Consider the following 15,863-nt stretch of genomic DNA (forward strand, 5'->3'; position numbering starts at 1 on the left):
GTTCCAAAGAGGAAGAAGGGGATTTACATTTGAGATAGGCTCCTGCCAAAGACAGGTGGTGGGAAAAGTGAAGGCTGTGGGTGAACCATACAACTGACATGCAGGTGGCCAGTTCAATTTGTCAGAATGGAGACATATCGGGGGTGGGGAGTACCAACTCTCCATGGATATTTGCTAAACTGCTCACTACCTGTGATGATGAATTCTGTGTCACCTTGACTGGGCTATGGGGTGCCCAGATTTTTGGTTAGACGTTATCCGAGGTGTACCTGTGATGGTGCTTCCAAATGGATTAACATTTGAATCCATAAACTCAATAAAGCAGACTGCCTTCCCCAACGTGGGTGAGCCTCCTCCAGTCCACTGGAGGTCTGAATAGAACAAAAGGGGGAGTAAGGGGGAAATTGCTCTCTCTGCCTAGTCTTGAGCTGGCCCATGGGTCTTCTCAGTCACTCCGACTAGAACTTATACCCGTGGCTCCCCCGCGTCTCCAGCTTACAGATGGCGAATCATGGGACTTCTCAGCCTCCAGAATCACGCGAGCCAATTCCTTAGAATATACCTCTAGGATCCCTTGTCCCAATATGTGCGTGTGTGTGCATGTGTGTATTCTATTGGTTCTGTTTCCTGGAGAGTCCTAACTAATACACTACTATAGTTTGTAAGTCTCCCAAACCTGCCGTTTAAAATATGCTAATTTCTCCTTAGTTACACATCCTTCATTTTACCTTGGTTTCTGTCATCCCGTTGCAAGTAAGGTTTGCTCTGGCAAACTATTCTGAGCTGATCTTTGACAGCAAAACAAATCAAGGCAGAGATAATGAGGACATAGATTCCCTGCTTATTCGTGTAACCTTAACTAACCCCAGTTGAGATTTTTTCTTATGGGCCTCAAAATTAGTGCAAAAAAAAAAAAAAAAAAAGAAGAAGAAGAAGAAGAAGTCTTTTCAGTTAAATACATTAACAGCAGTCTATTTACATTCAACACTGGGAAAATGAGGCAGATGGTTTCAAAAGCAAAAGCGCAGTTCGAGTCCACAGGTGATGGTGGACATCTTGTCATTAAGAAGGATGGCCCGCCTAAGGGTGCAATCTTGCAGACAGGACATTGTCTTGGGAGAAGGAACAGCCTTCGGGGCCTCAGAATTTGCTTTCTGAGTAGGAGTGGGTGTGACCCAAAGGAAGGCAAGTTCCCCACATGGTAAACTGTGTCAGTACAGCCACCTGTCCACTCCAGGGCTTATTCTAGAAATTAGTGTGGAGGGGTCAGTCTCTGAAGTGCTGAGGTTTGTGCTTTCAGGCTCCTCTGAGAAAAGGGTACGGAATAGGCAGAGGAAGAAAGATGCCTGCTCCATGTGCTTTGGGATAGGAAAGAGAAACGAAGTATCGAATAGAGCACATTGGTGTCCTGAAATGTGTAAGCCATGTCTTCCTCTATGAACTGGACTGGAGGAGGAGGAAGCTGTCTGCCTTGGGAAATGTCCAGGATGCTCAGTGTGGCCTGGATGGGGGGAAGGACCCTCCAGGTAAGTGCTGGGTCCTCGAAGAAACAGCTTCAAGAAATAAATCTATTTCCAGCCTGTTCCCATGTTTATTCCTTGGCTGTGTGCTAGGGGTTTTTTCTTAACTTGGCAACGCTCATTTTTTAATAATGTCAAGAGCTACCGAGTGAACTGCTGCAGTTCTGCATCATTGCTGGATAGCAAGGGCTTATTAAACACCTACCAAATGGTCCGCACAGTGGCAAATATGAAAGACTTAGATCACGTTTTGCTACCCTCAAAAAGCCTATATTCTAGGATTCTATGGAGAGATGGTAAATATCCAAGAGCAGCACATTTGAAACGTTTCATGTCATGTTCTCATTTGTTTTTACATCAAACTGGGTTGTTTTGCCTACTCCAAAATACTAAGGTACACTTTGAGTGATTTTATTTATTACTTTTTAAGATTTTATTTATGTATTTGACACAGAGAGAGAGAGCACAAGGAGGGAGAGGGGCAGAGGCAGAGGGAGAAGCAGGTCCCCTGCTAAGCAGGGAGCCTGATGCGGGGCTCGATCCCAGGACCCTGAGTTCATGTCCTGAGCCAAAGGCAGATGCTTAACCAACTGAACCACCCAGGTATCCCTCTGAGTGATTTTAAATTACCTATGAACATAATCATCTTTTTTGACTAGTCAACAGGAAAATAAGACTATTATTTTATAGCTGAGAAGATAATTTTATAACACTTTAAGGAAGGCTTTGAGAATTGTTCCAAATTGTTCAGATCAAGTCCTTAATTCTAGGTCTGACATTCAAGGTCTGACATTTCAGTGCCATGATTTTCCATCTCCAAACATTTGTTTTTTCTCTGTCCTCCCATTAGAACGTCAACTGCCTTCCTCCTGACCAAAATCAATCTTCCCTCAAACACCTGATTCACAGCTGACCTCCTATGATGCCTTCCGCTTTCTCCAAGAGAATTAATCTCACCACCTCAGTACTCGGGAAGGACACAGTATCTCTATAAAGCAGCTATCACATTCTGCCATACATTACAGGTACTTGGGTATAATTTTGCTAGGCTCACTTACTGTTCTAGTAGGCTTCTTGTAGATGCTTTAGCATTTTCTACGTAGATGATCATGTGATCTACAAATGAAATCCGTTCTGCTTCTTCCTCTTCCTGTCCTTCTCGCCCCACTTCTCCCCCTTGCCTTAATTTACTGGTTAGAACCCCCAGTACAATGCTGAATAGAAGTGGTGAGCAGGGAGATCTTTGCCCTGGTCCTGATCTTATGGGGAAATCATTATTAAATAGTGGCAAGAGCTGATAAACTGAACTTTATCAAAATTTTTGAAGTGTGGTATTCAACAGGGTGGGTGCAGAGAAAATATTTTTTGTGTTTCTGCAGAGGTGGGGATTTCTGAATAAATTTTGCTGAAAACTTGGGATTCAGAGCCAAGAGCAAGCCTTGGGAAAGTCACGTAGAACAGGATAGATACTGAGAGAACTCCAGCGAGATTCTCCTAACTCTGGAGGTATGTGTTAACATTTCAAGGGAAAAAAAGGCTCAGGGCCTTGGAAAACCTGTCATTCAGGCTTAGCTAGTCATTAAAAAGATACATTCTAAAAGGTTAGAGTGAGGGGCACCTGGGTGGCTCAGTGGGTTAAAGCCTCTGTCTTCCGCTCAGGTCATGATCTCAGGGTCCTGGGATCAAGCCCCATGTCTGGCTCTCTCCTCAGCAGGGAGCCTGCTTCCCCCTCTCTCTCTCTGCCTGCCTCTGCCTATTTGTGATCTCTGTCAAATTAAAAGGAAAAAAAAAAAGGTTAGAGTGAGAACCCAAGATCCTTTCACCCTATCCCCAAGAAGCAAAAGTTTTAATCCCTCTTTTTAAGAGAACAGGGGAAAACAATTGCCTGTTTCTCTTATGCATGAGCAGGGAACATGCATTCTTCTCCATTCCTCACCTATGGACCATCTGGTCCCTCAAAGGAGAGATTTTTTTTCTATCTGACTTTCTTTGTGAGGTCCCAGGCTGTAAGATTGGGGGCAAATGAGCCAATGCAATGATTATTAGTTTTTTAATTTTTTTAAATGTTTTTATAAACATATAATGTATTATTAGTCCCAGGGGTACAGGTCTATGAATCACCAGGTTTACACACCTCACAGCATTCACCATAGCACATACCCTCCCCAATGTCTACAACCCTACCCCCCTCTCCCGACCCACTGCAATGATTCCTATGTAAAGAACACTACTGATAGTCGGTCTCTGAGTCAGAAACCTCATGGACACAATCATGATAAAATTAATGAGATGAGTATTAAAAACCTAACAAAAAGACTCTATGCTTTGCTCTCTGTCTCTCCTGATGCAGGAGGCTGTAAAGAATAGGTCTTAATTTTCTGAAAATTGGTAAATGCTATTAGGTCAAAAGCAACTTCTGTGCTCAGTTACCTGTCGGGTTTCTCCTTCATTTTCCCCCCTGTGATTAAATATACATAACATTAAATTTGCACCATTTTTAAATGTACAGTTCAGTGACATTAAGTACACTCACATGCCATGTAACTATCACCTCTATCCATTTCTGGAATTTTTCATCATCCCCAAAAGAAACTCTATACCCCTGAGGTAGTAATTCCCCATAACCCCTTCCCACAGTCCCTGGTAAAATCTGTTCTACTTTCTGTCTCCATGAATTTGCCTACTCTAGATACCTCATGTCAGTGAAACCACACAGTATTTGTTCTTTAGTATTTGGCTTATTTTTCTTAACATAATGGTTTCAAAGTTTATCCGTGTTGTTACATGTATGAGAATTTCACCCCTATTTATAGATGAGTTAATATTCCATGGTAATGGATAGACCACATTTTTATCCATTCATCTGCTGATGGACACTTGGGTTGTTTCCACCTTTTGCCTAGAGCGGCAAATGTTGCTATGAATATTGGTGTACAAGTATGTTTGAGTTCCTGCTTTCGATTCTCTTGAATATACACCTAAGAGTGAAATTGCTGGATCATATGGTATTTCTATGTTTAACTTTTTGAGAAACTGCCAAACTGTTTTCTACAGCAGCTACACCATTTTTCATGCCCACTGCAATGCACAAGGGTTTCGATTCGCCACATCCTCGCCAACGCGTGTTATTTTACATCTTTCTTCACTTTTGTGCTTTTGTCAGCTCTTCGGTAATTTTAAGCTTTATAAAAAATATTTTATCCAGGGAATTGGTCTGAATGACTGACCCTGCCACTCTCAGACAGGAGGAGACCTCATTTTACTTCTTTTACATACTTCTATGACAGTACCATGCAGATTTGGTAATAAACCTCAAAGTAACATCATTGGCTCTATTAAATAACAAAAATTCAACAGAGTAAAACCTAAAGATTTAATTGGCTATATTGAATGATTCATGAATTGGGCTGCATCCCATCCAGCAAGTATAAAGGAACCCAAGTTGCTGTGCAAAATGGAAGGCTTTTATAGACAGAAGGGAGCAGAGATAAAGAAAGAGCAGATTACATCATCTCCCTTTGGGGGATAGAAGAGAGTCTATGTGGCAGATTACCTCACTGGTGCTAACCAGAAAATTCCAGACTGACCCATTAAGACTACATTTCCAGGGAAGTCTGAAACTGCGATTAGGTTAGGGATTAAGCCCTGGTTTGGTGAGGTGGGCCGGGTATAAGTGACTCCAATTGGGGTCTATGGTTTTCTTTTTAACAGCTCTATAGCATCAGAGAAAACTTATACTACTGACAGAAAAGTTAGAACAAATACATCTTTAATTTTACATTAAGATGTATATTATTTTGAATTCCTAGGTGCATTTTTGGTATTTCTCCATATACAGATTTCTGCCCTTCTCATGTGGTTGACATACTGTTAACGCAGAATGAACTCTAAAGATATATCAGCCATAGAATGAATGATTCAAAGTTGAAACCACCCTTTGGAGACTGGCCTGATTAGAGTTTCATAAAAAAATGTTTTTGTCTAGTAACAATAAAAGGTGACTTTAATGAAAATTGAGGACATGTTAACACTACTCTTCTGTTATCTATAGCATTCATTTATTTTTGTATTTCCTTTTATTTTCTCTATAAAAGAGTTAGGAAATTTCACATAGCTTGCTGAGGATAAAAACCAATCTTTTTCAACTTTGAACTTATAGTTAGAAATAATAAACATAGGATGAGATTCTACTTTCCCTGCAGGAAGAAAAGAAAATGTCATTAAAAATATAAATTGATTACAATCTTCTGAAATTGAATGGGGAATGTTCATCCTAAACTCCCTCTGTCAATCTAAATGCTCCAGTAATATTGTTCGAGGTTCAGATAAGTTAGCTATTAGCTAAATTAGCTTTGAACATACAAGTGGCACTCAAAAACCTGGCTAGCCATGAAAGATTTAAGTTGAATGGTCCCTGCAATGAGAAATGAGGAAAGGGTTAGAAAAGCTCATTACTTAGAATTCACACAGCAATTCATATTTTCTATGCTTCTATAATCAGATGCAAGTCATTGCTCTAAAAGGCCCCGTGCAGTTTTTAGTGGGCAGCATTTTCCATAAAGCTCACAAAAGAGAATTCCCTATTTCCGCCAATCTTCCTTCCCTACCCAGTTATTCAGTGTTCACTGAGTACCCAGAGTGAGCCAGGTACTGCGCAAAGCAGCGGGGCTAGAGAAATGAATTAATGTCTGGGCAAGTTCACTGACTTTGGCATCTCCTTCCCCACAATGTTTGAGATGGCTGGTTGCAGTTTTGTTGTACCCGGATTTTGCCTTCTTGCTCAAGTTCTTTGATCGTTCCTCATCCACCACTTTACACCCATCTCCTATTTGGTACAGGATATGTCCTTATCTCTAAAGCATTGCTATTCACTCCCTCTACATTCTACATTTGCTAAGCCAATCCCAATCACCCTCTTTTCCTCAGCTCTGGAACAGGTCTAGCTGCCCAATGAGAGTTGGGATTCAGGATGACAGGTAAAATACAGGACCCCCACCATATCTGAATTTCAAATAAATAATGACTTTTTTAGTGTAAGTATATCCCATGTAATATTTGAGATAGAATAAACTTATACTAAACAATTATTTGATATTATCTGAAGCTCAGATACAACTAGGAGTCCTAAATTTTTATTTGCTAAATCTGCTAAGCCTAGTCGGGGTAAACAAGATATATTCCTCAAGGAACGGACCACTGTGATTTAATGCATATGCTACTAGATGAATTGCAGTAGGACTTGCTTGGGGCTAGTCTTAGGTTGAGCTCCCCCAGAAGCAGACCCTCAGAGAAGGATGTGAGTGCAAGTGGCTAATTTGGGAGGTGACATAAGAGAGGGAAGAGAAGGAAGTCAATGTGGTGTGCACTAACCAACAAGTTACTGCTGTGGGTAAGTGAGAACCCACTTCAGAACTGTCTCCCCCAAGGAAAAAGAACGCTGCAATGTCTTTCTTCAGCTCACATTTGGCCTCAGTGGAGGACCACTGCTGGGGATCTGAATTCCCCTGCATTTCCACCCAAGCATGTCTCAGCAGCCAGATGAAAGCCTCTGGCAGAGTGATAGTGAAAGCCTGCAGAAACGGGGAGTGCCAAGGGGATATGAACAGGCACTGCCGTGACAGCATCTGCTACAGTGATATCTCTGGATCATGAGCCCTGCATAAACTGAGTTAATTTGGGAATCAAGTTTAAGTCCAAAAATCATGGGAAGTAAGAACTGGGAAAGACCTCAAAGATAATCTAGTCCAACTCCCTTGTTATGGCTCAGGGAGTTACTTACCCAAAGGCAAAGAGTTACCTATCGACAGGTCTAAGATGCTATTTCTATTATTATTAGGTCATCAGACACTGACGGATGATGTGCAAAGAATATTCACGTTTCATGGACACCCGTACTCTACTCCCAAGTGAGAAGGAGCTCTTTTAGTTTGGTTGCGGGGGTGGGGGGGTGGTGTTGGGTGAGCACCAGAGTTATCTGGTAATTATGTAGACCCAGAAGGGATGCTCTTGCTGTGAGCTGAAAATCCAGCCTCCTGCTTGGGTCTGGGAGACAGAGTAGGACATAAACTAGGAAATCATACCTCTTGCATGCAGAGGTTGCCCTGCATGAGTACCATGTCATTGACCTTTCTCTGCTCCCCAACTTCAGGTCAGTGAGGTGCCTGGTGTTCCCCAGTTCACACAGCAAGATCCCATCTTGTGGGTAAGTGAGGAGGCCGGAGCAGGCTGGACTCACCTCCCTACTCTATCCACTCCAATATTCCCCCAGAAGGGTCCACACAAACCTTAGGGTTGAACAGAATCCTTGTTCTGATTCCCTCTCAACGTTTTGTGTGAAAATCGAGTGGGATCATGGTGTGAAATCTCTAAATTTCTATAGATTAGCATTCTGTAAAAGATAACATAACACTGAGATATTCCAGCTCCTGGTGTAGAACTGCCACATAGTAGATGCTCAACAAATGTTTAATGAATAAGGGATAGAGTCCCTGAACTGTAATTCATTGCTTGTCCTCACATAAAAATTCAATGTATTCCATTTCTTTTTGTTCAGTTTGTTAGAGACTCCTGACTCCATGATTTGCTCATCTTCCGTGATCTCTGATATAGGGTATGGCAATGGAAATAGGAGTAGCTAAGGACAAAGATGGCAAGAAGAAATATCCAGTGCAAATTCTGTGACCTGAACCAAGTATCTGCAGATCTAATGATCTTTGAAAGGTATCCATGAGGCTTTTATTTGCTTAAGCATTCATAATTTAAACCCAAAACAAGAAAATCAATTGAGATAAAGTAATTGGTTCTAACTTAATAGACAATTTTTTCTTCCCAAACCAGAATTTTTCTTCTGGAAGATGTAAGCAACTAATAATTTTCTTATCTGGCCCATAAACAACTTCATAGTAAGTCAAAGAAATTCAGCTGAGATTTTAATGTTATATTTAACATGATTTTTCACTTCTTAATTCAATATACTAGACCCACACCTAAAGCATTATAGATAATAAGCAAAACCACCTTTCAAAGTTTCTTTACAAACTCTTGACTTTCACTTTAGCAAAGCCTTTGGTAAAAGCAGTGGGAAGGAACTAAGCAGCACAGTAAGTCTGCTGATCCAAGCACTTAAACACCAAACCAGAGAAATTAACTCAACCTGGAATGCTCCACACGTCTTTAAGACACATGTGGTAAAATATTTATGCTCATTTAATGAACACATAGCTTCTTGAAATCTTCTTTTCTAAGAAGACACTGAGGGTAACCTTAAATCCATATCACTTTGAGTTCCCAAACATAGTCTCCTGGATTCCAGGAAATACAGATGTGAGATCTGAGAAGGACTTCAGACACCACTGAGTCCATTTAACTCATTTTACGAATGACAAAATCAATGCCCTGGAAAGTTAAGTGACATTCTCCAGCCCAGGGGTCAGCAAAAATTTCCTGTAAATATCCAAGTAGTAAATATTTTAGGCTTTGTGGGCTATATGGTCTCTGTCACACCCACTCAACTCTGCTGCTGGCATGTGAAAGGCAATACTTCAACAAACGAGCATGTCCGTGTTTCAATGAAACTTTGTTTATAAAAACTGGTGGAGGCCTGGACTGTCAGACCCTGATCCACGGTGCACAATTAAATAATGTCAGAGCCAGCCCAGACCCAAATCCCAAGACTGACTATGTTTATTTATTTATTCATCTAACTAATGCCTATTAAGAGTCTACCGAGTACCACACATAAGGCAGGGTGGTGGTGCATTTAGGTACAGTCGATTAACTCCAAATTCAGAGTGTAATACTTTGTCTACAGGGATAAAATTTAGCAGTCTCTACTAACCGTGTCTCAAGAAAACATCTCCAATTGAAGATCAAATTTCTGATCATGGAAATTGTCCATGGACATAAAATTTTGATGTCCTTTAGAGCTAACAACATAATTCATCGGGAGTTGTAAGTCTCTGTTCTCAAATGCGTAAGTGGAATTATCATTTTATTACCAAAAAATAAACCATCAGGACTTCCAGGACCAGCATCCCTACCCAACCCCTGTCCATGAGCATTTCTTCCAGGGAGTTCTCACAGCATTTGGCTTATCCTACAACCACCCACCCTTCAATATACAGTGTCTCTGCCAACTGATACCATGGGAAGGAACTGGTTTCAGAGAAAAATGAGAAAACTAGATCCAAAGGCACTGGCTCAAGTGAGGCAGAGGGACAGGAGAAATGTTCAATCATTTGTTGAATCTCTCCAGAAATATTTACCAGCCCCCCCCCCCAAAAACATCCTGGGAATATTGGGGTATACTGTGGAGACAATATCTCATTCTAGAGGCTCATCTAGAAGGCTCAGATTTAGACTGTGGGGGTAGGATTAAACAGATAGTGATAACTTTTATGAAAACAAATAAGTAGAAGAGAATAATGGAATCGAGAGTAACTGAGGGTTAGGGCTGTGGAAAGAGGAGGGGGCTATATGAAATACAATAATCAGGAAGGTCCTCTTCAGGAAGGTATCTTTTGAGCCAAATGCAACATGATGGCAAAATCTAGACTCAAAGGGATCATGTGGGATAGTGAGAAGCACCGATTCAAATGGCCTGTGCAGGAACTTGTTTGGGATGTTCCATGTGGTCAGGCTAGAGCAGGTACAGTGGTGTGACAGGAGGTCAAAACAGAAGGCAGGGGTGGCTGCAACTAGAGAATGTGTCTACAGAGCAGGACCCACGCCCCCCAGGCATGACCCAAAACAATCCACCCGGCTGCAAGATAACAGTATCAGCACTTTAATTTAAACGTGTTTTTTGTCTAAAATAGTAAGAAAGAAATTAAGCTTTGCTAACAAGTCATATAAAGATCGTCAGTGGTACTCTCTCTCAGTTGGGATATCTGACGGTAATGAGCCGAGTATGTTACTGGAAATCTCCTGAGGGAAAAGAGTTACCAAAGGGTTTGTCAGGCACCTGGAATACTTTTGTTTTGTTGCAGCTGATACTGGCTAAGTGAATTTGCAGACTATATTCTCCACTTGGAACTAAAAGAACACTCACGCAACTCATGAATGGCTTAAAAAGCTCTGTGTAAAGGAATCAAGGTGTGACACTCATTGAAATAATGCAAGCACAAGAGAAAAGCAAGAAAATAGAGTTTACGTTTCTCCTTCTTCTATTATAACCTCTTGAACAATGACAAGCCCTGGACAAAAACAATAATGATGCAATTCAGTACTTTCAAAAGCATCTGACTACCACATTTCACATCATAATTTTGTATTTAGGTATTTATATATAGATGTGTAAGTATATACAGATACAGAGATAGGGGTATATAACCAAAAGAAGAGTTTCTTAAAACAATACTTATTTGTATTGTATCTAACATTTTGTCTTTTATTCTATTAAAAAGTAGTATTAGCTATTATTAATAGCATAATCCACCAATAGGTTGTGCTATTAATATTATAATCTACCAATAGGTTATGATATGCAGTCCTTGAAAAATACTGATACAATCAGATCCAAGGAGAAATCAGCCACACAACATTGAAATTAAGAAGGCTCCCTACGGTACTGTTAGCCATCAATCTCAGCACAAAAGTATATTTCTATTTTAGAAACTGGCTAATGGTAGCACAAAGTCATCAAAATTTGCAAAATATTTTAAAACTAAACATCCAGGGGCGCCTGGGTGGCTCAGTGGGTTAAGCCTCTGCCTTCAGCTCAGGTCATGATCTCAGCGTCCTGGGATCAAGCCCCTCATCAGGCTCTCTGCTTGGCAAGGAGCCTGCTTCCCCTTCTCTCTCTGCCTACCCCTCTGCCTAGTTGTGATAAATAAATAAATAAAATAAATAAAATAAAAATAAACATCCAGACTATAAAAACAAACCATTACCATATTTTTCAATAATATTATGAACCTCACGGTTTTATGAGGAACCAGCCCAAGTGTCCCTTGACTGATCAATGGATAAAGAATATGTTGGGTGTGTGTGCGTGTGTGTGTATAATGGAATATTATTCAGTCATAATAAAAGAATGAAATCTTGCCATTTACAATGATATGAATAGTACTAGAGAGTATTATGCTAAGTGAAATAAGTCAGTCAGAGAAAGACAAATACCATATAACATCACTCATATGTAGAATTAAAGAAACAAAACAAAATGAGCGAAGACATAAGAGGTAGGGGGAGAGCAAGAGAGGGAGGGGGAGAGAGAGAGAGAGAGAGAGAGAAACCAAGAAACAGACTCTTAACTACAGAGAACAAACTGATGGCTATCAGAGTGGAGGGGGTGGGGGAATGGGTAAAACAGGTGATGGTGATTAAGAAGTACACTCGTCATGATGAGCACCTGGTGATGTATGTAAGAGCTGGATCACTATATTTTATACTTGAAGCTAATATAATGTTGTATGTTAAGTATACTGGAATTAAAACTTTTACAGAAACCATGAGACATATTCAGTCCATTACTTTGCAAAATCTTACTAAACCTGATGTATGTTAAAAGTCTCAGGTCTCATTGAGAGGCACCTCGGTGGCTCAGTCAGTTCAGCATCCGACTGTCGGTTTTGGCTCAGGTCGTGAGCTCTGTGCTCAGTGGGGAGTCTGCCTGAAGATTCTCTCTCTGCCTCTGCCCCCTCCCCCTGCTCATCAACTCTCTCTCTCTCTCTGTCTCTCAAATAAATAAAGAAATCCTTAAAAAAATAAATAAAACTCTCATTGACGATCTCTTAATATATTAATTTAGTAGTACACTTATCCTCCCTTATCCAAGGGAAATGCATTGCAAGACCCCCAGTGGATGCCTAAAACTACAGGTAGTAACGAACCATATCTGCGCTATGTTTTGTCCTAAACATACATACCTACGATAGAGTTTATAAATTAGGCACAGTAAGAGATAAACAATAATAACTAATAATAAAATAGAACAATTATAACAATATACTATAATAAAGGCTATGTGAATGTGGTCTATCTCCTCAAAATATCGTATTGTGGTGTCCTCACAGTTCTTGTGATGATGAGATGACACAATGCTTGTGTGTTGAGATGATGTAAGACTGGTGATGTGCACTGTGATGGAGCACTGAGCTCCTACTGATCTTCTGATGAAACGTCAGAAGGATCAGCAGTTGACCAAGGGTAACTGAAACCGTGAAAAGCAAAACCACAGGTATGAGGGGACTGCTGTGTATAATCTAGAAATACACACACAGTATTCATGGCCGATCTCAGCATTTTTTGCTGAGATGATGTGTGAACAAACACGTTTGGAGATCATCACTACAGCTCACAGAATTTGTCTATCCTGAGCCTTCAGCAGCTGTCTGTGGATTTCCAAGACCCCAGAACTGAGAACTGTGCTTTTACACCATATTTCCCCTGCTATTGCTTAAACTCAATGTTTGCAGTCCTTTATTACCTGAACTACTTACCTGGAAACTACTACTCGGTGAAGTCCTTCTCCCAAAAGCAATTAGCTGATGGACATAAGATATCATAAGACCAGGCCACATAGTAGTTCTTCCTATGGCAAAGCCTTGTACAGATCAGAGCATTTTGATTTGGCTTACTCTACAATCTGGATATCCTTGCAGGAGAATCAAATGTGTGAAAGGAGCTGGTGTAGTCCCATCAGCACTCATTTTACCACTTACATAATCTGCCTTGGTTAAGAGAATTACCTCTAGAGATAACAAAGTTGGACTAGTCATATTAGATACCTGAACGTCAGCCAATGTCTTAGTCTCTCTATGCCTCCATTTCCATACTCATAAAGCGCTGAAAATACTTACCTAATGAATCTTATGATAAGGATTCAGTGGAAAACCTACGGAGTGCACCTTAGGACAATGTCCAGCACAGAATGTGGATTCCCTAGGCTGTGGCTATCACTGTTGGCTATTGTTGGAGTTGTCCTTCCTGTAGAGACTGAGTTCTGTGTAGCCCATCTTCATAGGTCCTACACAGCTCACAGAGATGTGCTTTTAAAAAAAATCAAGCCACCTATTTCCACATTCACAAATAAGAAAACAATACCATTCTAATTGTATTTGCAAGAAAACTAAACCAATCTTTGAACCAGATCTGCACTGCTGTCAATTTTTGAAATGATGATGCTCACCTGTGTTTTTCAGAAATGAAGATGAAATGGAAGGGCGGGGTTTGGAATCTTGCATTTTATATTCCATTCTCTGGGTAAAGTTGGGTGATTAAGCCACTTATTTTTTTCTCTTGGTCTCTTTTCCATCCACCTAGAAGATAAATGATATCTGGTTTTCACTACCTTCTTTGTACAAAATGTGTTATACATTTTTAAAGAACAGTATAATCCACTCAGCTTTACTCACTGCGAGAATTCGCCTCCTGAAAACGTCACAAATAGCTGTTCTTCCAACTTTTCTATCTCTACCACCTTCAATTTAAACTACTCGTTAACAATGAATTATAAAGCCTCGTTCACATTTTTCTGCATAGGAACAAACATTTACTAGAGAAAAATCCATTTTACTGCCCAGGGAAACACTCACATTTTACTATAAACAGAAATTAAGAATGCCAACAAAATCAAAGCATGGGATGGTCAATGGAAAATATCCATTCAATTCTTCAGTTCTGGAATGTATCTTTGTTTTTAGGGAATCAGCAGATGACTCAAAGTCTTCAGGGATAAATGAGGCATCAACTCTCTAGAATATTCCCAGAGTAACAAAAGAATGACAGGATGGTTTTGCATATAAAGACAATAGGCCTGGTTGATTTTGCATTTGTTAAATAACCCCTAGGTCACTCAGGATGAAGTACATGCTTTCCCTAAAGGATACCAAAAGCTCCTAATTGCTCAGTTATGCATGCAAATCAAAACCACTGGCCACTTTCCCCTTCCCTTCTAAGAACCCTGTTCAGTCTTGCTGATTCCTGTGGGCTCTCACATCCCCTAGCTGGCTTCCTCTGTCCTCCCCCTTTGCTGTGTCTGACCACCCAATCCCGTGCCCTTCAAGGGCCTTCAGTCCTCAACCAGGCTCCTCTCTTCTTCCTCCCTCATTCCTTCACTTTTGTTAACTTTCTGAGCAGTCTTTGTTTATTTATGGCACATATTCCCAGTAGAAGCTATTTTCACAGACTCATGCGATGTGTGCCACTTGCCAAGGCCGCAGGATGTGTGGAAATCCAGTTTCCCCCCCCTCTGCCTCTGCTTGGCAGCCTATTGTCTCCTCCGGTTAGCACCTGCAGCAAAGTCACAGCCCAAAGTTGTGACAGTACCAGGAGATCCAAGGCAACCAAGGGCAAGGTCCTAAACATAGAATTATTTCAATGCAAGACCAAGCAGAACCCAAAGCTGAGTAACAGGTGAACAGGGAGCATGTCTTTATTAATGCTAAACTGACTCAAAATAATTTCTGGCTGTCATAAGAGTTCTCTCACAAATTACACAAAGAAGAGGCACTCTAAATTAAGAAGTTGTATGGTCATGCCATAATTCCTGATAAAATGTATAAAAGAACACTGAGGGAAGAAAATAATAGAGAAAAGAATTTCTAAGCTGTCTTTGTCAAACACTTAACAGTTCTAAGTCAGAAGCACTGAACTAGAGGCAAAAATGAGTGTTATTATGCAATAACATATAGTTTATGGCTGAACTATGAAATAATGTGTCATCATTTATGTAATAAGTCAAAAATATTAAGTGACTCCCCACTACCAATACCCAGGGGAACCTAGGGAGGTCCTATAGACCTCTATAATCACCACTAGTTTCACCAAAGTCTCTTCAAATATCCACATGATCTAAATAAAAGCAGTGTGCCAGCCATACAAACACATCTCCCAAGTCATATACCTCCAACCAGTTTGCCACCCTAAACACCTCTTTAGTCCTGGTGCTTTATCTAAGAAGCAAAAGTCAAGACAAGATTAAATAAATGAGTATTTTGTTAATAGAAATAGCTATGCAAAAGAGAACTAACAGGGGTCCTGGGTGGCTCAGTCGGTTAGACGTCTGCCTTCAGCTCAGGTCACGATCCCGGAGTTCTGGGATCAAGCCCCATGTTGGGCTCCCTGCTCAGCAGGGAGTCTGCTTCTCCCTCTTTCTCTGCCTGCCACTCGCCCTGGTTATGCTCTCTCTCTCTCTCTCTCTCTCTCAAATAAATAAAATCTTCAAAAAAAAAAAAAAAGAGAGAGAGAGAGAAACAACAGATGGGTTAAGGCAAGGTTAAGAGAACTGACAGACCCCCATTTACTTGAAGCATCCTAGACCCCTTAATATCTAAGGAAGGTTCAGCAAAGCTGTCTGGAGTTCTTGAGGCAAGGTCAACCAACAAAGAGATTGCCTCCTGA

The 15,863-nt window shown here is 40.7% G+C and overlaps 1 protein-coding gene across 2 annotated transcripts in view; it reads right to left on the reverse strand.

Moving 5' to 3' along the window:
- FRMPD4 (FERM and PDZ domain containing 4) overlaps positions 1-15,863 on the reverse strand; it is an 843,416-nt gene that overhangs the window by 792,163 nt on the left and 35,390 nt on the right. For both annotated transcript variants that reach the window (XM_059384955.1, XM_059384959.1), the window contains exon 2: positions 13,651-13,780. In XM_059384955.1, the coding sequence (XP_059240938.1) occupies positions 13,651-13,717 (67 nt within the window). In that variant the 5' untranslated portion in view covers positions 13,718-13,780. The remainder of the gene's footprint in view (positions 1-13,650; positions 13,781-15,863) is intronic.

This window comes from Mustela nigripes, chromosome X (genome assembly GCF_022355385.1).
Source record: "Mustela nigripes isolate SB6536 chromosome X, MUSNIG.SB6536, whole genome shotgun sequence".
In the NCBI taxonomy this organism is placed as follows: domain Eukaryota; kingdom Metazoa; phylum Chordata; class Mammalia; order Carnivora; family Mustelidae; genus Mustela; species Mustela nigripes.